At 40.4% G+C, this 25,818-nt stretch overlaps 1 protein-coding gene across 5 annotated transcripts in view; it reads left to right on the forward strand.

Annotated features, from left to right (window-relative positions):
- The window catches only part of MYO1B (myosin IB), a 185,098-nt gene that overhangs the window by 48,099 nt on the left and 111,181 nt on the right, over window positions 1–25,818 (forward strand). For all 5 annotated transcript variants that reach the window (XM_084643733.1, XM_084643735.1, XM_084643732.1 and 2 more), the window contains exon 3: window positions 14,121–14,236. In XM_084643733.1, the coding sequence (XP_084499859.1) occupies window positions 14,121–14,236 (116 nt within the window). The remainder of the gene's footprint in view (window positions 1–14,120; window positions 14,237–25,818) is intronic.

The following is a 25,818-nucleotide window of genomic DNA, read 5'->3' on the forward strand; positions in this document are numbered from 1 at the left end:
TGCCCTTCAGTCCTCTAGGACCCAGCCAGTCCTCCATGAGTTCTTGAAGATAATCACTAATGACTGAGAGATTGCCTCAGCAAGGTCCTTGCGTGCCCTAGGATGAATTTCATCAGGCCCTGCTGATGTGAATACATTAACTGTTCTTACTCTATTTTGGCTTTTGTTCCTTCCTATTTGTTGTTAATATTAATTGTGTTGAGTATCTGTTCACCGTTAGCTTTTTTAGTGAAGACTGAGGGAAAATAGGCATTAAGCACCTCAGCCTTCTTGATATTAGCTTTCCTTTGCTGCTAAGTAGTGGATCTACAATTTCTTTCATGCTCCTAATGTTTTAAAAAAACCTCTTTTTATCTTTTATGTGCCTTGCTAGGTGTATCTCATTTTGTGCCTTAGCCTTTCTGATTTTGGCCCTATATGTTTGTGCTATTCTTTTGTACTCATCCTTAGCAATTTGTGATTGTTTCCAATTTTTGTAGGATTCCTTTTTGATTTTCAGGTCATTAACGAACTCCTGATGGAGCCATATTGGCCTCTTACTGTTCTTTCTGTCTTTCCTTTGCATCGAGATGGTTGCTGTTATGCCTTTAATACTGTCTTTTTAAGAAGCAGCCAGCTCTCCTGAATGCCTTTTCCCCTCAGGTTTTCTTCCCTTGGTCCCTTACTTATCAGTTCTCTGTGGTTGTTAAATTCTACTTTTTTGAAGTCCCATGTCCTTATTCTGCTCCTCTCACTCCTTCTTTTCTTTAAAATCATGAAATCTATCGTTACATAATCACTTCCATCGAATTGAGTTCAACCTTTAGATTTGCAACCAATTCCTCCCTTTTAGGTTAACTTCCTCCACTTTCTGAAACAAGATGTTATTGGACGTTTTGTCAGTTTGCTTTTCCAACAGCTGTCTTGGTAGTTAATCCCCCATTACTACCCTGTGCTGTGTTTTGGCTATTTGTTCTAAAATCTTCCTCCACCTGATTTGGTGGTCTACAGTAGATTCATTCCGTGATATCACCCCTGATTTGTTTTGTTCTCCCTCCCCTTTTAACTTCACCCAGCGAGTTTTAACTCGTCTGCCTTCTTACCTCCTTCTGGACCTTAACCAAAAAAAAAAAAAAGAGCCCATGGCTGTCAAGTAATCACAGTTAACTCACGCAATTAACTAAAAAAAAAAAAAAAAAAAAATCGTGATTAATAGCAGTTTTAATCGCACTGTTAAACAATAGAATGCCAGTTGAAATGTATTAAATATTTTTGGATGTTTTTCTACATTTTCAAATTACAGAACAGAATACAAAGTGTACAGTGCTCACTTTATATTATTTTTATTACAAATATTTGCACTGTGAAAATGATAAAGAAAAGAAATAGTATTTTTCAATACAATACCATAATGCAGTCTCTTTATTCTGAAACTTACAAATGTAGATTTTTTTTAATTACGTAACTGTACTCAAAAACAAAACAATGTAAAACTTTAGAGCCTACAAGTCCACTCAGTCCTACTTGTTGTTCAGCCAATCGCTAAGACAAGCAAGTTTGTTTAAATTTACAGGAGGTAATGCTGCCGGCTTCCTATTTACAATGTCACCTGAAAGTGAGTAGAGGCATTCACATGGCACTTTTGTAGCCATCATTGCAAGGTATTTATGTACCAGATATACTAAACATTCGTATGCCCCTTCATGCTTTTGCCACCATTCCAGAGGACATGCTTCCATGCTCATGACGCTCGTTTAAAAAAAAAAAAGGATTAATTAAATTGACAGAACTCCTTGGGGGAGAATAGTATGTCTACTGCTCTGTTTTGCCCGCATTCTGCCGTATATTTCATGTTATAGCAGTCATGGACGATGACCCAGCACATGTTGTTCATTTTAAGAACACTTTCACGGCAGATTTGACAAAATGCAAAGAAGATACTAATGTAAGATTTCTAAAGATAGCTACAGCACTCATCCCAAGGTTTAAGAATCTGAAGTGCCTTCCAAAATCTGAGAGGGATGAGGTGTGGAGCATGCTTTCAGAAGTCTTAAAAGAGGAACACTCTGATGTGGAAACTACAGAACCCGAACCACTAAAAAGAAAATCAACCTTCTGCTGGTGGCATCTGACTCAAATGAGGAAAGTGAACATGCACTGGTCTGCTTTGCTTTTGATCGTTATCAAGCAGAACCCCTCATTAGCATGGATGCATGTCCTTTGGAATGGTAGTTGAAGCATGAAGGGACATGTCTCTTTAATGCATCTGGCATGTAAATATATTGCAACGCCTGCGACAACAGTGCATGTGAACACCTTTTCTCACTTTCAGGTGACATTGTAAACAAGAAGCGGGCAGCATTATCTCCTGCAAATGTAAACAAACTTGTTTGTCTGAGTGACTGAACAAGAAGTAGGACAGAGTAGACTTGTAGGCTCTAAAGTTTTACATTTTATTTTTGAATTCAGTTTTTTTTTTGTGCATAATTCTACATTTGTAAGTTCAGATTTCATGATGAAGAGATTGTATTACAGTACTTGTATGAGGTGAATTGAAAAATACTATTTTGTTTTTATAGCACAAATATTTGTATTAAAAATTAATATAAAGTGAGCACTGTACGCTTTGTGTTATATGTTGTAATTGAAATCAGTATATTTGAAAATGTAGAAAATATCCAAAAATATTTAAAATTAATTAAGGTATTCAAATAAATGGTATTCTGTTGTTTAACAGTGTGATTAATTTTTTTAAACGTTTGATGGCACTAAAAAAAATAAAAAAATCAAACAAAGTGGGGCCATCAGATTTCTTAGGAGAGGTGCAAATAAAATATTGAACCCTGAACCTAAGTCCTCTCTTCCCTCCTTCCTCCTTCAGTCCTGTTACCTCCCCTTCTTCCCACCCTCTATTTCAGGTAAAAGAAGCTTTTCTCCTCATCATGTAATATATAGATTTTCTTTGTTTTTTCCATTGCCCTGTTTCCATTTGCTTATTGGCAAAATCCTCGTCCTCTCCCCAAATTCAGATTTGAACTGCAATATAAACTAATATATTACAGCAAAGAGCAGGAACTAATATATTACTAGGAGTGGATGAGTCATTACACAAACTAAAAGCTATTTCCCCATGCTAATTTTCCCCCTACTGTTACTCACACCTTCTTGTCAACTGTTTGAAATTGGCCATCCTGCTTATCACTACAAAAGTTGTTTGTTTTTTCTCCTGCTGGTAATAGCCTACCTTAATTGATTAGTCTCGTTAGAGTTGGTATGGCAACCCCCATTTTTTCCCATGTTTGGGGGTGTGTGTGTGTGTGTATGTGTGTCTTCCTACTGTACTTTCCACTGCATGCATCTGATGAAGTGGGCTTTAGCCCACGAAAGCTTATGCTCAAATAAATTTGTTAGTGTCTAAGGTGCCACAAGTACTCCTTGTTCTTTTTGCTGCTACAGACTATCACGGCTACCACTCTGAAACCTATAATATATTATTACAGTTCAGCAGCAAAGAGGTTTGCTCACCTGTAAGAAGGGGAAAGGAGGGAAGGTAGAAATGAAACAGGGCCACAAGATTTTCTAACTTATAAACAGTGTATATTTTAACAGTTTGAAAGCCCATTTCCTTGGGTTCAAAGGCTAACTGAAGTCAGCTTTAATGGTCCCCTCTCACTTCATCATTTTTTTTAAAACTCTAAAATAAAATCTCCCTCTGGGTTTCCCAGTGCATTTAGTGTTTGCTTTGGATTGTTTGTGCATGACATGTGTGAGCAACTCTGATCAGGAATTAACTTGTATAGTGCTGAACACATGTTGAAGTTTTACTTTTTTTTGAAGCTTGCATATTTGATGTTTCAGTATAATAACTTGAGGGGACTTCTTTTGTGAGGTCATAGTCATAACCTAAATTGAATAAGTAGTCATATGCTCCTGGCTTGTATGGTTATTTCATAACCTGAGGGTGCTTCCTGTTTTTCCTTATTTTTTGCCTTGTAATATATAGCTTGTTTGTTCAGTAAAGTTTTACTTTTCCACTCAGCTGTACTTCTACCTTTGACCTAGCCATCTTGAAATGTTCAGGACTTTCCCCACGTTGCTGTCTAGCACAGCAAGACTGTGTCTCAGTACTCATTCCTGATGTAATGAAGACATAGGGAAGATTGAACCAAATGTTCTTTGTGGATCTGTCTTCTCTCCCTGAGTCCTCATTCAACCTCTGAGTCAGAGCTCAACTATCTATTGCCGCTATGAAGAACAGAGCTGTTTGATTATTGGCTCCTGTTATTGTTTTCTTAATGGGAACAATTAATTGCATTATGGAACAACGGCAGTGGCTCTTGAGGTTCCATTTTTAAGCCTGGTTTTGGTTCGCACTCTGTAATTGACACATAGTCATAACTACCTCAGAACTGACAAGTTTTATTTGGGTAGAGGTAGAAGTCCTCTATAAAATTTGAAGCGATATAAGACACGAGCTAATATCACAAACCTTGTCTCTTAATAGCTCTGACTTAGGTACCTGTAAAAATAGATTGGTTAAACATACAAGTTCCAAAATTCTTCTAACTTTTGTCCCCACTTTGTAGGAAAAAATCTGCAAACTAGTTGGTGTTCAGGATCAAAATTTAGTTTAATGTGAAACTGTAAAAATGATTACCACTTTAGTAATGTTAGAAAATGTGCATTTAGTATAGTGTGTCAAATGACTGCTGGAGACGTTAGCTTTCATTTAGAAAAAAGAAATCTTTGGCTCCCTTTTTGGCAGAGATAGACCTTAAAATGTAACATGAACACTAGAGAGGCTTGTCAAGAGAAAAGAGAGCCTTTTTTAAAAAAACATCTAAGGGCATCCCAAGGGGGCTGTTGAATTTCCTAAGGCTCAAAGGGGATTCAAGGCACTTGTAGGGAATATGAGCCCCTGATAAGTCTCAAAGGTTGCTGGTGGCTTTATACAGCTTACCCAGATGGAGCAATATGTCACAGTTGCAGGGCCGGCTGCGCCTCTGTCCCCTTCATGGTCTCTGAATGCACCCCCTTAAGTGTCAGGCCTCCTGCCTTGACCTCTTCTGAGGTGGAAGCATGTAGTTTGCCCAGTCTTAGACCAGACTCTGGGCTATGGAACTCAGATACAGAATATCCACCATGCTTACCCAGGTGAGCGTGCACTTTGAACACGCAGATGTTAGTTAGTTTCCCTTCAGAAAGCTGATGGAGGTAATTAGACAATCTGGCTGGCTGGGTTAAGGAGCCAATTAGCCCAAGGCTAATAAGGAGGCAGGAAGGAAGTCCCGTGGAGAGAGAAAAGAGAGGGGACCAGGGCTAGTTGAGCTCAGTTACATGGAGGCCTCAAGGGAGGGGACATCTCTGTTCCCCATAGATCCTGGGCAGAGGACAAAAAAGCACTGTTGGTGCTGTAAATAAGATGGTTGCCTGGAGATTGTTGTGGAAATGGTGGAGGGAACTTAAAAGGATATGGCGAAGGCACAACCACTGGAGTCCAGGCTGTCTGTTCTCCCTTTTTTTTCCATTTCATAAATGCCATAAAGTGTTAACTGAGTAATTTTTAAGCACCCAAAAATTTGCTAAACACTTTAAAAATAAGTAAACACATGGTTCTCACCATGTAGAACTTTTAATGTAATTCCATATAATTAACCTAAGTTCCAGTACAATGATGAGTATTTTTATGTTCTATTTCTACCTAAATAATGACAAACATTCCGGCTAAAACACACTTTTAATGTTTCCATTTAAAGTTTTCCATCCATTGTTGCTTGTTCATATTGAGTGAAGAAGTTTCTTGGAACAGACACTTATCGAATCTACATTTACTGTTTATGAAAACAAATCTTTATTTTTAAAAAAGTTATCAAACTTTTATTTTCAGATGTGTTTAGATGGTATTTTCTTTTGCATTGCTTGACTTTTCTTTGGCTTGACTGCCTTGCCACTTGCACTGCATGCTTAATTTTTAATTGTGAGTACTGTGCATAGAATCTATATTCATATGTATAAAATATATAATTTAAAAATATCTTCAGCTGTGTATTGTTGAAGCCAATCCAGATAATGCACTTGATCTATTTTGTCAGTACTGGCATTTGAATCTGTCAGGACGGTCCTGAGGTTAGTAGAAATGTTACAGCAGAGAGAGAGTTTTGTGCTCTTGAGAAAATGTGTGAAATCAGAGCTTGTTTCTTCTTGCCCAATATGTACCTTGTCTAAGGACAACACTTTGCTCTCACTCCAGTGCTTGGATCTACAACAGGTGGCAAAATGAATAAGGTTCCAGTCTCGCTAGGTGCAGATCATCCATAACTCTCCTTGGCTTCAGTAATAGGAGGTGAGGATGCCTAGCTCACAGGGTTGAACCCTAAATGACTAGTTTTCAGTAATTTACCAAAGATAGGGCATGCTGTAACTCCCCCCACCCCTTTCAGTATGTGTCTATGCACCTCTACACCCTTCTGCATTTTGTATTGCTTGGGTGATTCCTGTTTATCTAGGTATTTAAATCATCCCTCATGGTTGTAGTTAGGGGGCTGTGGTGCATATTTGATTTTGTTTTTACACTGCCCTTTAGACTGTGATATTTTGAGTAGGAGATAATCCTGCTTAAATTTCTGATGCTTTTTGCCTAACAATTCCATTCCTTTGTCTAAGTTGACTGTCTTTCCCTAAGGTCTGTTTGGATCTTTCTTGGTGCTCTTCTACACAGCTTACTTGTACAGTCTACCTTCAAGGTCAGGTTTTATGCGTGTCATGGCCAGCTGTCTTAAACATGTATGATAGTGTTCTTAAAACCAGGCAGGTATACTTTCATCCAGTATTTAGTTAGCCAGTGACAATGTGTTCTGTATTTTGCTTTGGGCTACAGTACTGTCAGCAGATTAGTGACTTCAGTCAGAGCATTTTGGTAGAATGTCCAACGTCCTATATTTCTTCAGGTGCATAGTGAAACAAGGACTGCCTCCTCCAATTCTCGGGGTTTTTTTAGAGCCAACATCTCATCTACAAACCCAAATTTTCCATTTCCATCCAACTCCACAACATCCTGTGCTTGTGTCAAAAGTTGACAAACCAGGTAAAGCTGCTGCCTTTTTTCCTTCTGTTGGCTATGTCAATATGACCTTAATTCTTGTCACCAAGGCAAATCACAGTTCCTGATATCTGGTAAGTTGAGTTGGCCACACTGAATGGACCAGAGCTGCTGTTATCCTGTGCCATCTTCCATGCAACTGGGGGATAAAGGGAAGAGATGTTTTACTACAGAATTGCAGACAGCCATAAAAGAATTGTGCTATGATGATCTGGCATTTCATTGTGATTATGTCAAAAGTGGTATCAGTGACTTAATTCTGGAATGATTCCATGCAAGTCTTGGTCAGGCATTTGTTTGATTGATATATAGTAATCCCTTTAATTTCAATTAATGTTTTTCGTGGAATGTCAGGAACTGCTCAGAATCTACTCCTGGGAGAATTCTGTGCCACTGCACATGTGCAGAATTCATGTCCCCCACAGATCTCCCTCCTCCCCCGCAGAAAATAGATTCTGCTGGGGAGTCGTTGCAGTTACACCTTTCATCCACCAGGGGGTGCTGTGGCACCAGCAGAGAGGGCAGCCGTTTCAGGGCCAGAGCAGCGGCTGCCTTTCCATAGCACCCTGCCAGTGGGGCCAAGTAAGGAGGGATATGGGGGGGACAGACAGAGCGGTGCACATGGGGCTGCTGGGGGGGGTCACATGGACTGGGGTTCAGAAGGGCTAGTGAGGGTATAGGAGCTAGTGGGTGACAGCATTGAGCTATGGTCTGAATGTGAGTGGGGGTGAAGGGTCACAAGGGGCTGGACCTGGCAGGGTGCAGGCCCAAATGGGGACAAAGGTGTGGCTGAATGGGGATGCAGGGACATGGGGATGGGGGCAGATGTGCCTGACTGAATGGGAGAGGCTAGGCGTCACCCAGGGTCTCCATGGGGGAGGCTCCCAACTCCGTAACAATCCCCCTCCCTTGACCCCCACCCCCTAAAATCCTAACTTCTTCTATGTGTCTACCATCCACACACAACCCTCCAAATTCACGCCCAGGCTGCTCCTTAGCCATTACTTCCATCTCCCTTAGATCCTTCATTACCCCTGACTCCCAGAAACTTACGCACTGATTCTGAAAGGTGCAGGAAATATGTTTCTGTATTGTAGTTTAAATGAATTATTACTCATAGTTCTTTATTAATATGCCTAGTAAGGAATCTGTTTGTCAAATAACATTTCCTGAATCTTTTTTGTTGCCTGTATTGTTACAGACCTAGTTGCTGACAGGTATTTTGAAATAAATTACCAAAATAATTGAAACTGGTGTGATTATATTGTTTTATTTTGAGAAATAAAATATGCTGAATTTTAAAATATTGTGCACAGAATTTGTAATGTTTTGGGTCAGAATTCACCCAGAAGTAAGCATCAAAGGAATTCTGTACACTTGGACCTTGTTTGTATAGTTAAAATGTTAGAATTGGTCTGTATTCTTGGAAATGTTAGTGTCCACACTAGCAATCCTTCATTTGCAGTTCTCTGCAGCCAAACACAACAGCATAGTAAAGCCACGCAAGTATACCATCCCCTGGGAACACAGTTTACAATTCCCAGCATAAATGCCATGTCCTGTAGCAAAGGGGAATGTCCCAAGGAGCGACTGGTGTGCTTTAAGAAATAGTGGAAGAACTAATCACGACATGATCAAGTTTTGCAGCACTTTTCTTGTAATGTTATAAGATAGCATAGGCTAAAACAATACACAGTTTTTCTTGTAAAATGGCTACCATGTACAGTATAAAGGTTTGTAGCTATTTCGTGTGTAGTTGCTTGAGGTTAAGTCTTCATTACGGCTGTGGAGAAGGGAGGCCACAGAGCAATGTGGCAGGCTGCGCTTTGCATCTCCACTCTTCCCTAACCTTAACCCCTGTTGGCAGTATGCATCCTCCTGCGCAGATCTCAACTTGGCTATCCCGCCAGTGCTCATGTTAACAGTTTGAAGACCACCCCCCAAATTCTTACCCTGCTGCTCCAGTTCCCTTCCTCTGCTTCCGATTCCTTCCTTGACATTTCCCACTTTTGCAGGGTTGCCTCAACCTGTCTCTCTGCAGGTGTGAGGCCATGATTCAATTTCCCCCTCTCTGTGCCTCTGGGATAAATCATATGACTAGAGTTCCAATATAAAACCTCCCCTTCTGGGGTTTGGTTTACCAATATATGTACTTCAGTACTTGAACCACAAACCCATTCCTCTCTGTGTCTCATCCTCAGTCTTTCACAGGCTCTAGTAGGAGGCCTGCACATTCATACTCGTTTCCTGGGTATCAGAGTTCACAGCAGTTCTATCACTCCTCAGCAGCAAGGGTCCTCCACAGATCTCCTGCAAGGTTCTGTGAAAAGTACTTTTGCCCCTCTTGACTGCAGGTGTCCACAGTAATTTCAGGCAGTCCCTGACCTCTCACCAGCTCTAGCCAAGGCCCCACCTTCCCCAGCCTTCTTATTATACTGAAACATCAAATATGCTTTGTTTTCATCACTGGAATGTTACTACATTCATTGCAAGCTCAAGGAATTAAGCCCCCCCCCCTTTTTTTTTTTTGCTAATAGTAGAATTCTGGTGGGAACGAAGATGTTATGTGGTGGTCATCCTGGTTATGTGGAATCTGATCAACTGCCACTGGCAAATAACTATTAGGTATCTTTCTTGCTGTACTGGTATTCATTTAAAGGAGGAAAAAAAAAAAGGAAACTTTTTAGCTCATCTAAGCCACTTTTAGTCCAAAGCAATGATTTCTTGGCATGCTTAGTTTTTAAAATGGGCATAATGTGTATGTCCTTGTCTGTATATAGTTGCTTGACCTTTTGAAATATTGGTTATTTTAGGATTATATTGTCTGGTATTGTACATGTGTGACATTGAAGAGCTGACTTCCATTCCCAAAACACATGATTTAAGCAATGCTTAACTATACAAGGCTGGTTCTAAATAAATGTTCTTTAAATATCTATTTTCAAAACTAAAAAAATCAAAGGTTTCTTTTTTCGACCTGTCCTTCCTTACCTTGGCATCCTAAAGCTTTTCAAGGAACTCCAGCAGCTAAACTGCATATTATTATGGTGATGAAATAGCTTAAAGGGCTCTCTCCTCAGTTTCTTGAGGACCCTTGTTGATAATACAGTGGATATCCAGCTGAATTCCTTCAAGACCTGCCTACCTCTTTACTGCCTTTTGGCAATGGTTTTGCAGTGAGCTCTGCTGCCATTAGTAATCTTCTAGAATTCTTTGAGACATGAGAGGAAACTTTAAATAATTCAGCAATGAAGAATCTTCCACCCGGAGTCTGTATAGAACTATATGCGCAGAGCTTGTTACTCTTGTAGATTACTTGGTTACTCTCAGCAAGGATCCATAGACTTACCAGTTGGTGGGCTTCCCAACTTCTGTGTAAGCAGGGGGCAGAATAGATACGGTGGAAGATTACTGTTTGCCTTTTATTGCAAGGCAACGCAAACAGATTAGAGATGACCAGAAAACGGTCTTTCCCTCCTGTGAAAAACTTGGAAATGTTGTGTCTCCCCTTCCGCCGCGCCCCATTCCCCTCCTCCCCCCCAACATCCTGAATCGGGGAAAAAGGGTTAAAAAAGAAAAGAAAATGGTGAAACTTTTTTTTGCCAGAGGGAAAAGATTCTGGTGTGGGAGAATGGAATTTTTTTGATCTGCTGCCTGTCTTCCAAGGAGGACTGCCATGAGACCGGGCAGCCAGTTGTGCCCATGTTCCCTAATAGCTTGCTAGGTACGCTGCCTAGGAACTGGGGAGGAAGGTGGGTGACCTGGCAGTAAACCAGGGATGTTGGTTCTAAATTTCAGTTGGCTTATCTACACAGGATGTTACTGCTCTGGAACTTTCTGGGTGCTGTAGCAGCATCCAGTTACTGCGCGTCAAACTAGTGCACTGAGGGTTCACGCTTTGGCTTGCTGTGCGGTAATGTCTTGTTTAGATAAGCCTGTTCAAATCAACACCTTCCCGCAGAAGACTGATTTTTGATGAATTGATATTTTCTGACTGGAAAAATATTCTGTTGGTAAGTAATCTGTTCAGCTCTAAAACAGATGAGGTATGGGTTTATTTAGAAATAGTAAGTTTTACGCACAATTAGTGAAGTATTACATCTCAGGGCAGCTGTAGCTGTATAATGAATTGTCAACAGTGGTTTCTACTGATTCATTCTGTAGGCAACAAGCATTGCAAAGATAAACTACAAGAGTGTCTAGAAGACACAAAGTGAAACTTTCTGTTTATGTAGGCAGTGTCATTTGTGCAACTCCATTTTAAATGGGGCGAAAGATGCTGGCAACCTTTATCACGGATTTACAATGACTATACAAATATGGTCTGTGGTGAAACATGACATTCAAGATTTCTGCTTAAGAGTGAACTTGTTTTTTGCCAGATGGTAAACATTTAGTTTTTTTAATATGGGGAAAAGCATTTACTTGTTTTGGATGCCTATGTAGAGATAAAAAAAAAAACCCCACTGATTAAATCTCGCATAAGAGCAAAGTTAAGGACAGTATCAGTCTGGGCATAAAGACCAACATATAAGGCCAGAGAGGAAGGGTGGCCTAGTGATTAGGGTACTGTCCTGGGATGGGGGAGACCTAGGTTCAATTCCCTGCTCCACCATAGACTTTCTATGTGACCCTGGGCAAGTCACTTACTTTCTCTGTGCCTCAGTTCCAGTCTGTAAAATGGAGATAATAGTACTTCCTTATCTCATAGGATAAATCCATTAAAGATTGAGAGGCACTCCAATACGGAGGGGCATATAAGTACTATGGATGGAAAAGATATTAAAGAAGTGACTGATTTTGGTTGCATCAGCTTTTCGGTTTTCAACCGGTGATGCTTTAAAGGGACCTTGTTTTCGGATGGTGTGTGATCAGCAGTTTTTTTAAAATTAGGCCCATTTCAGTGTTAAGGTGAACCACCCAAAATCCCTCATCAGTCTTTAAAATCTTGGTCTGAAATCTTTTGCCTCTTTTTTTTTTTTTATGACAATACTACTGATATTTATATATATTATTTTTATTGTTCTTGAATGGTGAATAACAAGGGTGACACCCACTACCTGGAGTATGTATATTCTGTGATTCTGCATTGATTACATTTGCTGTGGAATCCACCACTTGATGGATAATTATGTCCCATAATATAATTTTATTGTTGTTTAAATTGTGTTTAATGGCTGTGAAGAAGGATACCGGAAACTTGGGTTTCAATGCATGCTGAAGTAGTATGTTCTTGCTGAGTCTGCGATATGTTTTGCAAAATTTCCAGTCTGCCACACCAGTGCATCAGAATCCAGTGATCTTGCAGTAGTACTTAGATGCAGACTGCTGTGCACTACGTGGATGGGAGCCCTGATCTTCTGTCCAGGTGCTACAGTTATATTGTATCATGCTGTGTTAAGAGTGCTGTAATAAACAAAACAGCGTGAGATAAGACTGATCTGTCCCTACTTTTCCTCTCAAAGTCTATCTGGATGACTGCAACTACACATAGAATTTGTACAATAAAAGCTATACCTAAGTCTTGAAGTGAAAAACTACAGAAGAATTCTGACTTATTTGTATCCTGACTTGACAGACCTCCCCATTTATAGCAGGTTGCTGTAGCTTTGAAGCTCCTATGAGGCTACATGTACATTATGACCTGGGGTGCGATTCCTCTACGCTGTATACACATACTTATACTAGCTTTCATCAAGCTACTGTGAGTATAAAAATCAGGGTAGCAGCAGTGGAGATATATGGCTGAATAATGCAGGGTACCAGTCTGCCTGAAACCAGTAGGTATATACTCGGCATGGCTTTGCCATGCCTCCACTGCCACTGCCTGTGGTACCGTGGCTACGTCACTATTTATACTTGCGGCAGCTTGATGAAAGCTAGCACGAGTTTGTGTACATGAGCAGGAGAATCACACCCCTCGCTCCTAGCGTAGACATAGCGCAAGGGTTTGACGTTAAGCTCTTTCACAGCTATAGGAGTACCATAGGGCTGTAGCTCTGCGGATACAGTTTTGCTGTAGACTTTAGTCCTGAGGAGAGTTTAAAGCTCTTGAGGAGTTTGTGTATGGTTAAGTTAAGGGCTCCTAAGGACTGGACTCCCAGAGTTTGAGTTCCGGTCTCCATTTCAAACTGAATTGGTATCACCCAACCTGTTGGATAATCTGGCTTCTGCCATGTGCTATGTCATTTCAGCAGTATTAACATTGGAAATATTGGTAAGTAGCTGATCTGAAACACTTAGTGGAAACCTTTTGATACTCTGATCTTTAAATCATGTTTGTGCAGCTTTAGTGTGTGTTTGTTCTGTGGACAGAACATCATAAAGTATTAATGAACAATGAGTAATTTCTGTTTTGTACATCATGTAACAAAGTGCTCATTGTTTTATGCCATCTTCACTTTATGTGCACTCACATACATAATGGAGAAATTTGCTAACCGATGCACCTTATTAATAATAAGGCTTTCTATTAATGAAAAAAAAGTTAAATAATTACTTTGAGCTTGGCTTATTGGACTGAAAAATTAAACTAAATTGTCTTGTTTTCCGTTTAAATATTGAAGACTAGTTGGAATTGTGTAACATTTAAACATTGTTTAGGAAAATATATAGAACTAGTTCATTTTGATTTTATATAAACACATCGTTCCCTTATGCAGAGCAGCAGATCCCTGATAATTCTTTCAAAAATTAATCCCCACTTAGTTAAACTAGAAGCAGTCTGCCTGTACAATGTAGAAGGAGCTGCTTAAAGAGTCTGCCAGTATTGTTGTTTTTATTATTTTTATCTCTGTAGTACCTAAGAGCCCTTAACTGAGAGAGATTTTGAGGGGCTTTTAGTATATAAATGCATGTTTTGAATGTATTCATTGTAAAAAATGTTGTTTTTTTCCTCAGCAAATGTTGAATGTTTTCCTGACATATAGAACTGAAGAATTAAATATAAAAGCAAAAATGGATTTTTTTAAAGGACGGGTCATAATAAAATCTCACTTTTGAGTATTAAAACACTGTATTCTGCATTATTTTTCTCCTACAGACATACATTGGCAGTGTGGTTGTATCAATAAACCCATATAGATCGCTACCCATTTATTCACCAGAGAAAGTTGAAGAATACAGGAACAGAAACTTTTATGAACTCAGTCCTCACATGTAAGTATAGTGCAGAAGCTTTAGATTTCCACTCTACTTTGAAACAGATGGGGCCAGCTGTCTTCCTTATGTCATAGAAGATGATGTTTTTTTATCTGCTCTGGATTTTATGAGCTCAAAGTATGCAAAGTTTAATTGTAGATTTTTATTTTAAGAGAAAAGTTGAAATATTTTATTTAGTGCCTATTTCTGCATTTCATATTTAGGTTCTTAAATGCTATATGGGGGGAAGTTTCTTTCTGGTAATTGTGCAGTGGTAACCTCTGTTACAACATTGTGAAACAAATAAAACCACAGAGGCCCCTAAATGTTAAATATTTTCCAGTAATAAGTTAACTTAATACTATTGATGTACAATGGAAGCATTTAAAGTTCTGTTGTGTGGAGAGATTAGCAGTTTTACCAGTACTCCTTGTTTTGAGTGTAGCAAATGTCACTTAGAACAGGGGGAGCTTTCAGAATGGAAGAAACTTTTTATAACCACTCATGTCCGTAATTCAAGTAAACTGTATTTACTTTCATGAGTCTCTGCAGCATTGAGCCTGTATTTTGGAAAATGACGCACATCTGTGGCCAAAAAGAGGTGAGGAGAAGGAAAGACATAAATATAGTAAGGCTTTACTTTGATGTTGTTTATAGCTTTACCTTAATCTTAAAATTTTCTCTCAGAGGCAAGATTTGGGGATTTGATTTTTTCCTTTTCATGTGTATGTATGTGAAACATAGAATTAAAATCTTACTAGAACATTTCAGTTGTCACACTTTTTCCTTCTTTTTATATAACTGAAACATTAAGGCTAAAATACAGCATTTGAAAGTATGAAAATGAATAGTTAGAGGCCTGTTTTATTTTGGTTTGCGTTCACCTTTTGTAATTCCTTGGTGGAAGTTGCAGTAGGTTTTAAGGCCTTGTCTTTATTGTGTTTTGAATGTGATTATGAAGAAATAAGTTAGTTGGTGCAGATCTGACTAGTCCTTCTCAATTAAGACACACCATGTTTGGCATCCCACAATTAAATGTGGTTAAATCCTGCACCCGTACTCTTATGTGCTGGGATAAGGAATTAATGCCATTTAGCAGACATTATATAGAACACAATTTATCATGATCAACAAGATGTCAGCAGCTAGCTTGATTGTTTAAATGTTAAAGCAAGATAAAATATTGTCATGTGAACAAGGTATAATAACTCAGCCTTCCCCCGCGCCACCTTCAGTTCTTGACAAAAGTGAGGTAGATGAGATTTCAGCCTATTGTGGTATTGTACTAGAAAGCTGATCAATTTGCAGTTGGATACTTAAGGGGAGCTGCTGGGTGTGCAGTGCTTTTGAAAATCAGGCCACTCTGGGTGCCTAAATATGAACTTAAACAAAACTTTAGGCACCTTGTTTTGAAAATCTTGGTTTTAGTTTCTAGAACACATTTTAAAACTTTGACGTGGAAATTGTACTGTATACTGTTTTGTTCTGAAGTGATAAAGATCATATATGTTTGTTTGACATGCAAACTAACCTAATAATCGAATCAAATATTCTGCTCTCAGTTTGGAACCTCCTTGGACCCGAACTGTTTGACTGACTAAGGCCATGTGTATGCTATGGGGACTATAGTGGCCTAGCTACAGCCCAGTAGCTGTGCTGGCATAACTCTGTAGTGTAGACACAGCCTACAGGGATAGAAGGGTGTTTTTATCTCTGTGGGAACACCACCTCCCCAGTCGATGGAAACTAGGTCAACACAAGTATTCTTCCATCGACCTAGCTGTGTCTACACTGGGGATTAGGTTGGGATAGCTATGGTGCTCAAAGTGTGGATTTTTTATGCCCCTTAGTGCCATTGCTATGTTGTTTTTATGCCCTTGAGTGCCATTGCTATGCTAAATTTTAAGTGCAGACCAGGCCTAAGTTTACAAACTTTGGAACAGTTGCATGCCAACAGAGCTTCTAATTCTGTTAATCCTTTGAGCTGAGGCATGGAGAAGGGAATAACTCCTCAAGCTTGCTCTGCATTCTGAAAAATAGGACTATGTACTAGGTCCTATTTAGAATATAATGAATCTTATATTTCAGGCCCCATCTGTTCTTGGGAGATAGCTTTACACAAATAGGTTTTATTTAAAACAAACAAAAAACCCACTACTTCCTGAAAGCCCACTCTCTCTGCAATGCCTAATCAAGTCAATCTCAAATGTATGCAGAAGTTCTATCCTGGTTAGAGAAATGCTCACCTGTCAACTTTCAGAAGGCAATGAGTTTCAGGATAATAGGGGTGGTTATGAATGGTTTAAAATGGAAAATACAGAAGGGAATAGTAACTTGAAACACTGACAAGAAAATATTGGCAAATTATATTCAATGTGAAAAGGCATAATCAAATGGTCAACTGTTGACTTAGGGCAATAATTTCTGGAATTTAAACACTTTAAATCCACTTACTAGCAGTAGACTGAGGTGAAAGAGCATTGAACATGAGCTAATGCCAGTGGAATGTTAATTGTGTAATGTTAAGATTTTCATTGCAACTTTTGATGCAGTGCCAACTAATGATAAGTAAAATTTTTGCCTTGAACAGATGATGTGTGTCCAAATATTTGCCTTACTTGTTTCCTCTCCTATATAAAAATTACATTTTGCCGCTCATGTTACACGATTTTTTAAGTGTGTCACAGAGGATTATACTGAAAATTGTCTATGCTGCATATCAGATGGTTTCTTTTCAAACTGAGGAAATGCCAAATATTTTACTAGATTGTAGACCAGGTGCGGGCAAACTTTTTGGCCTGAGAGCCCCATCAGATTTCCAAAATTGTATGGAGGGCTGGTTAGGGGAGGCTGTGTCTCCCCAAACAGCCAGGTGTGGCCCATCCCCACCTCCTATCCGACCCCGCTATCCCCTGACGGCTCCCCTGGGACTCGTACCCCATCCACCACCCCCGGACCTCCCACCCCTGGCTGCCCCCTGCCACCCTAGCCAACCCTCCCTCCCCCCCCGTTCCTGACTGCCCCATCCAACCCCCTGTTCCCTGCCCTCTGACCGCCCCGACCCCTATCCACACCCCTGAGCACAGCCCACGAACTCCCCTGCCCTCTGTCCAACCCGCCCTGCCCCATTACCGCGCTGCCTGGAGCACCGGTGGCTGGCAGTGCTACAGCCACGCCGGCCAGAGCACGGGGTCAGGCTGTGGCTCTGCAACTCTGTTGCCCGGCTGCCCAGAGCATTGCGCTGGTGGCGCACTGAGGGTACGGGGGAGGGGTTGGGAACTAGCCTCCCAGGCCAGGAACTGAGGGGCCTGGCAGGAGGCCGTAGTTTGCCCACCTCTATTGTAGACACATTAGGTAGACACGGTCACTTTGTGCTTTGTACTGGTAGCCTGCTTGTCATGAGAGCTGAATATATGATTTCCTTTTAAATACGGTGATTGTATTGTAATGAGAACTGTAAAACGCTGTCATAACTTGTTAAAATGGTGGAGTTCTGACCAGTTTTATGGAGTCCATTTTGGAATTGTAGACACAAAGAATAAATGTTTAAATGTAAGGTTAACTATTGTTAATACCTTTTTTCTCTTCTTCAGGTCACTCTTCGTATCTTAAACAACTTTTCCTCCCTATAATGTATTGTCATTTAAACATGGCTAGGGTTCCAGGGCTTTTGGCAGATCAAAACCAACCATTCACTGTGCCTGGAACTGATACTTAAATATTGATATACAGTGGAAACCAGATCAGTTGTAGGATGTTGTGCTGCTGCTGTTGTGGCAAGGAATAAACTAGGCACAACACAGAAGAAACGGAAAGACCATTGCTAGGTGCTCACGTACCACAGTTGTGGGTGTGAAGTGAGAATTTAAGGAGAGCAGAATGACAGTTTCTATCTCAAAGAGTTTGCAGTCTCATTTTAGAATTGATTCCAGTTTAAAAGTAACCGACAACTTTTAAAAGAAATGTGTTTAGGCATAGAATGGGCAGATTCCATGGTAATTTCCCTATATAATTTGGTAGATATCCTTCAGTCTTCAGGTGTTTTTTCGGTCCTGGAACTCTGAGGAGGAGACGCTATCCGGAAGGTTTCAGTGTGTGGTATTTCTTCTGATGTGGACAAATACTGATTAGTTGAGACCTACAGACTCGTTTTCCTTTGACATTTAAAAGATGATTGAACTGTGGCTTCATGGATTAACCCTCTGCACAGTTTAATTGCCCTGGTTTGGAAAAGACTTTGCAGCCTCAGTTTGATTCAGTTCAATTTCAACAAAGTTCTTCTGGAAGCTATAGAGATACGTTTATGAAAGATTGTGATGTGGAGATGCTCCCTTGTAAGGGACTGTGTTGTGAGTGGGGGAGGGAGGGGTTGGGAACACCGCATGGCTGTGTGCAGCAGATTACCAAAGCTCTTCAGTTTGTTTGATTAAAGTTTTATTCCTTTCTCATTCACTGGTTTGTTTAATGAACCCCAAGATCTTTACATGGTGTCAGAAGTGCTGAATGAGAAGGAAACTGCAGTCATTTTGAAGTTAACTCCTGTGTTTGCAACTGAAAACAGAGACAAAGGGAGGCACCAGAGAAGCACAGGGAGGATGGCACAGAGGCTTTTGCATGTATTTGGTGAGCACAGTAGTAGCTTGACTAGCCAAAAATGGATGTGTTGCAACCTCCATCCAGTCTGCAATTGTCAGGCAGTGTTGCAGAGAACTGGAAAAAAGTTCAGACAGAGATTTGAATTGTATTTAGCGGCCATAGGGACAGAGGAGAAAAATGATGAAACAAAATCATCTATCTTTTTGCATGTTGTTGGGGAAGAAGCATTGGATATTTATAACAACTTTAAGTTTGAGGAAGGTGGAAGCATGAAGTTAAGTAAAATACTGACTAAATTTGAGAAGTATTGCATGCCAAAAAGCAGCAAAACCTTTGAGAGACGCACATTTTTTACATGCATGCAAAAAACTGATGACATGGTAGGGCAATATGTCACAGAATTAAGGAAACTTAGTAAAACTTGTGACTTTGGTGAGCTGACAGAGTCTCTGGCTAGAGATACAATCATTTGTGGCATTAAAGACTATGTGTTAGAGAGACTGCTCTGTGAAAGAGACTTAACTTTAGAAAAAGCTCTCCAAATATGCAGGGCTGCAGAAACTGTGAAAGCACAAGCCAAAGAGCTGGACTCACCACAAGGGGTTATTCATGTACTGAGTACAAAAGAATATAGCCAGAGTAGGTCAAATCAAAGAGTGGAACCACTCATTATGAAAACTACTGCTGGGGGAAGACTGAGTACAGACAATCATGTAGAAGGTGTAGATGGCAGCCTGGCCCCAAACAATGTGATATCTTTGGGAAACTCTCTCATAAATGAAGGAAAAATAATTATTTTGCAAAATGCTGCAGATCCCAAATGCAGCAAGGTCAAGTGTATTCAGTTAAAGACAATCTGGTTGAGGAGTTTTTCATAGATGCATTGGCATCTAGCAAGCCTGATGAGAGGGACTGGATACTATTATTCCACTGAAACTGGATATAGGAGCTCATGTTAATATTCTGTCTGAACAAGATAGTGAGACTGAAAATAAGACCAAAACCGGGGCTAACAAAAGTAAAAGAAACTGGTTATTCTGGAACAAATATACCAGTGAAGGGGAGGCGCATTGCTAACATCAACCATAAAAACACCATGAACAGGCTCCCATTCATTGTAGTGTCAAAAGAGGTGACACCAGTTTTAGGACTGGCTGCATGTGATAAACTCAGTCTGGTGAAATGGGTACTCTCGCTACAAGATCATACTGAACCTGGCTATGAGGCACTCTTTAAGGGATATCATGACCTGTTTCAAGGGTTGGATTGCTTGCAGAGTGAACATATAATCCAGATAAACAAGCAGGTCCCTCCAGTTATCCATCCATGTAGAAAGGTGCTATTTGCACTTCATGATAAATTCAAGGCTGAGCTTGCAAGTATGGAAGCAACGCAAGTAATACAAAAAATTGAGGAGCCAGCAGAATAGGTGAGCTCCCTCGTTGTGGAGAAAAGTAACAGCCAGCTACACATATGCTTAGATCCCAGGGACCTCAACATTGCTATAAAAAGAGAACATTTCAAACTACCAACCAGATAAGAGATTTTGGCTCAATTTGCAAATTTTGGGGGGACATTATTTCCAAAGAAGGTATAAAACCTGATAAGATTTCAGCCATTGAAATGATGCCACGTCCCCAGTCAAAGAAAGATGTCCAATCGTTTCTGGGAATGTTTAATTATCTTGGAAAATTCATACCTAATCTATCTACCAAAGCAGTAGCATTAAGAAAACTCCTAGAAAATAAAAGTGAATGGTATTGGGGTGCAGAACAGGAGGAATCATTGGAAAGTTTAAAACAACAACTGATACAAGAACCAGTGTTGAAGTTCTATGTACACATTAAAAATCTTGGAAGACACATTAAAATCTAGGCAGATGCTTAACAGTCTGAGTTAGGTGCAGTGATTTTACAGAAGCATGAGGATTGTTGCAGCCACCGGCATATGCATCCAAATCACTGACTGAGGCACAAACCAGATACGCACAGATCGAAAAGGAGCTTGTAGGAATATTGTTTGCCTGTGAGAGATTCAGTATATTTATGGACAGACGGTGGAAGTTGAAATGGATCACAAGCCCCAGGTAGCATTATTTAGCAAACTGCTAAATGATTGTAGCGTAAGGATTCAAGAGTGTGATGATAAATCTGCAAAAGTATGATTTGGTTGTGACCTACACACCCAGTAAATACATGTTCATTGCAGATGCATTTTCCAGAGCAGTGACTCCCACGAAACCAGAGAAGACTTTAGACACAGAGATGCAAGACTAGGTAGATCTGATTCTAAAGTCAATTCCCATAGTAAACAGGAAACTATAACAAATAAGAAAGGGAACAGAGACTGATGAATTGTTGGGGATCCTTAAAGTAGTAATAATTAAAGGGTGACCTGAAGAAATAAGCAGTTACTGTCCAAGTATAAGAGACTATTGGAACTGCGGACATGAGCTTACTGTGATAGATGGGGTGATTTTTCAAGGGCAGTAAGGTTGTAACTCCAACGAGCCACCGAAAAGAAATGCTACAAAAGATCTACAAGGGTCATTTAGGAATAGAGAAGTGCAAACAAGGAGCACAAGAGGTGCTATATTGGCTGCGGATCAATCGCAACATCACTAATGTGGTAGGAAACTACTTTTTATGCTTGAAATACAAGACATGCCAACAAGCAGAGCCACTGAGACCTCATCCAGTTCCTTGTGAGAATGTTGACACTGATTTATTTACCTGGCAATCAAAGGATTATTTAAATCACAAATGATTATTCTCTGTATCCAGAAATTTGCACAGTACTAATAGGAAATCAGTGATAGCCAGCCTGAAGGGAATCTTCTTCAGACATGGAATTCCAGATGAAGTCTTCAGCAATAATGGGCAACAATTTTCCAGTGCAGGTTTTAGGCAATTTGCCATAGATTGGGATTTTCATCACAAAACATCAAATCCAAATTACCCCTAATCAAATGGACTTGTGCAAAGGTCTATATGGACAGTAAAGAACCTTATGAAAAAGACAGTGACAGTGGGGGTGATTTGTATAAAGCTTTATTGGTTTACTCAAGTACACCTCTGGAGAATGGCTTTTCTCCAGCTCAGCTGTTAATGGAAAGAAAGATCAGATGTAATTTACCAATTACCTGATGAAATCTCATAAAAATGCAACGATATATTAGATGAGAGAAAATCCAAAATGGAAGCAGAAATATTATTTTGACTGAGGGGCCTGTGATCTTCCATCTCTTAACCCGGGTGATAGTGTGCCTGAGGAATCACACCTCTAATACTTGGGGCCAAAGAGATACCATAAAGAACAGCTGCATCCAAGGTCTTATGTAGTACAGACAGACCTTTCAATTCAACATCATAGAAAGGATCTACAAATATTTGCAGAAAGTTCCAACACATTGCCCGCTGATATAAACTCTGGCATTTCCCATCTAACTGTTCCTTTATCATCAATGCACAAAGGAGAAACTGTCAAGGAACAAGAGAACAACATAGGGAAGAGCTACATTAAAACTTAAGTTGGTCTAACTTACGTTGATCAGGGGTGTGAAAAAGACACCCCTCTGAGTGATGCAAGTTACAGCAACCTAAGCACTGTCCCCACCAGCGCTATATCAGTGGGAGTCGCTCTCCTGCTGACCTAGCTTCTGCTTCTCATGGAGGTGAAGTAATTATGCCAATGGAAGAGCGCTCCCCCATCAGCATAGAGCATCTTCATCAGATGCGCTACAGCAGCGCAGCTGACGCTTCTAGTGTAGACCTGCCCTCAGACTCTAATGAAAGGCTGATACTGAGAGGATCAGAGTGGGAGATTTAAAAATCCTGAAAGACTTATAGAGACTTGTTAAACTGCCTGGAGAGGGGATATTTGAGGAAAGTAAGTGATAAAGACTCATTCCAGAGTGATGTGCTGGTAACCTCTCCTCCCTAGGTAGTTGACACATTGGGTTTATAGAAATGTACTAGATGGTTTGAGAATTTAATGTATGTTTTATTAGTTGTTAACTGTTTATATAAGAGTTAATTCGTTTTCTTTAAGAGGGAAGATGTAGAGATACATTTATGAAAGATTGTGATTTGGAGATGCTCCCTTATAAGGGATTGTGTTTTGTGTGGGAATTTGGAGATGTGCCCTGATGGCAAGGGTTGGAAACACCATATGGCTGCATGCAGCAGTTCACCAGAGACATTCTCCAGTTTGTTTGATTAAAGTTTTATTCCTTTCTCATTCGCTAGTTTGTTATTTAATGAACCCCAGGATCATTACAGAAACCAGCCAGGGTTCCGACAAAACCTTTCCATTGGAAACCTGCCTGTTTTCCTGCCAACTTGCCTGCTCAACTCCTCAGCAGTGCAAGCTCCCTGGGTCCAGGTCTCTGGGGCAGCTTGCCATGCAGCCTGTCTCGCATTCAGGATTACAGGGCTTCCAAGACCCGCAGCTGCAGGCCAGTCCCACCGAGCGGATTTTTCCCAGAGCCAGGACTACATTCGCTTTTGTGGAGAACTTCAGCATGTTTGGGTTTTGTGCTGAATTGGAATGAAACCAAGTTCTGAAATATTGAAATCCTACATGAAATGGAATTACCTCTCTCCACCCAGCTCTAGTAACTACCCAGAGGCGTTATCCTATTCATATCCTCTACATCCCCAGATTTATCCTATTCTCTGCCTGTGCTGAAAGTGCACACAGGATTTTGGATGGGAAGAATCTTGGTTGAAGCCTTGCAGATTTTCCAGTAGTACAGAAGTTTTGATGAGTAAAACTAAAGCACGCTCAGAATGAGTGTGTGTAACCAACAGATTTAACTGTCATCACCTGAGTGATATGAAGGCAGTTCACACCTCACTGTTTCAAGCTGTCTGAAGGCTTTTGGGCGACAGCACAGTATTAACCTACTAAGCCCTGGCTACACTACAGAATTACTTTGGTATAACTACATCGCTCAGGGGTGACAATAATCCACACCCCTGAGAGATATAGTTATACCAACCTAAGAGCTGGTGTGGACAGTGCTATTACCCTCCGGCAGAGCTACTGCCTCTTGTGGAGGTGGATTATCTAGGCCCATGTGAGAAATGATGGATGTGCAAACTTGCCAATATTTCTTTAACCCTAGTCAGAAAAGCTTACTAAAGGGCAAAAGGGTAGTGCAGTCTCCTTGGCTTCTCTGCATAAAACAGCCTATAAGAGTAACAGTTTCAGTGGTGTTATTTAATGCTAATTGTAGAGAATTTTTTTTTGGTGTTTGACAGTTGTCCACTAGAAACTGGAATGACACCACAAACACATTTCGCACAGGCCACTGAGGCTCCATCTACACTGCAATAACTTGCATGGTGACAGGTTTCTGAGTGATAGTTGTGTTAGTCTCCTCGTTGTTTTTACTGCAATAACTGAGTCTCAGAGCCCGGGTCAATTGCCTTGGGCTGCAGAGCTAAAAATTGCAGTGTAGATGTTCGGGCTGAGACCTACTCCTCTATCGGGGTTTCAGAGCCTGGGTGACAGCCCAAGCCTGAATGTCTACACTGCAATATTTAGTCCTTCAGCCTGAGCCCTGCAAGCCTGAGTCAGCTGATCCTTTGTCAGGTCAGACATATCCCAAATGGATGGAGTAGCAATTTCTGTTCACAGACATGATATAGGGATAAATTTAAACTAGTGATTTTTGGAATGAACAAATTGGCTCTAACTGTTCACACCTCCCCATGTGTGTTTGTGTGGTCCTAACACCTTTTTAACATGCTAGCCTTCAAGGCCCATCGTGGAATCTTTGTTTTTTTTTAGGAATGTGATTGAGGCTGTTAAATAGGGTTTGGATGGGATTGATCAATGGATTTCTTAAAAAATTGCTATTTAATTATTTCTAACCTTGCCCACATTCTGTCATCTTTGTCTGGTCCCTTGATCTTCAGATATGTCCTTAGTTTTGTGGGTCACAACATGCCATTGCAGTGAACTCTTGAATGCAGTGTGGAAGTGCTTGTTTGTTCTGTTCTCTCTCTGCTAGTCTGCTCATTCAGCTCAGGCAATTAATTGGCACTTTACTCACCCAGAGAAGAACTTGGTAAGTGATAGAAATGACATAAAAAAACAAGGAGTACTTGTTGCACCTTGGAGACTAACACATTTATTTGGACATAAGCTTTTGTGGGCTAATATCCACTTAATCGGATGCATGCAGTGGAAAATACAGTAGGAAAATAAATATATATATATATATATATATATATATATATATATATATATACACACACACACACACATAGAGAACATGAAAAAATGGGTGTTGCCATATCGACTGTAATGAGATCAATTAATTAAGGTGGGCTATTATCAGCAGGAGAAAAAAAACCTTTTGTAGTGATAATCATGATGACCCATTTCAAACAGTTGACGAGAAGGTGTGAGTAACAGTAGGGGGAAAAATCAGCAAGGGGTTTTCTGGAAGATCACCAATGGATTGTAGTTTCCTCCAGAAGTCAGTCGTGTCTCGAAGATAGCTTGGAGTGCTGGTAGCATAGGGCCTGAGGAGAAAGTCTAGATAGCCAGACAATCCTGCTGTCAGGGTGCCAATGCCTGAGATGATGGGGTGTCCAGGATTTCCAGGTTTATGGATCTTCGGTAGCAGGCAGAATACCCCTGGTTGTGGTTCTAGAGGTGTGTCTGTGTGGATTTGTTCCTGTGCTTTTTCAGGGAGTTTCTTGAGCAAATGGTGTAGTTTCTTTTGAAAACCCTGAGTGGGATCAGAGGGTAATGGCCTGTAGAATGTGGTGTTAGAGAGCTGCCTTGCCACAAGTACTCCTTGTTTTTTTTTGCTGATACAGACTAACATGGCTACCACTCTGAAACCTGTAACCATGCAAAGAAATGACATAGAAGCATACTGTGTCTTCCTGTAGTGAAAGCTGCAGGAGCCAGATGGCCCGGGGGGGAGCGTGCAGAGTTTCCAATGACTGCTTCTTAGAGGGGAGGTGTTTGGGGCAGGAGGGTAG

Source organism: Lepidochelys olivacea (genome assembly GCF_965140295.1).
Source record: "Lepidochelys olivacea isolate rLepOli2 genome assembly, chromosome: 11".
In the NCBI taxonomy this organism is placed as follows: Eukaryota; Metazoa; Chordata; order Testudines; family Cheloniidae; genus Lepidochelys; species Lepidochelys olivacea.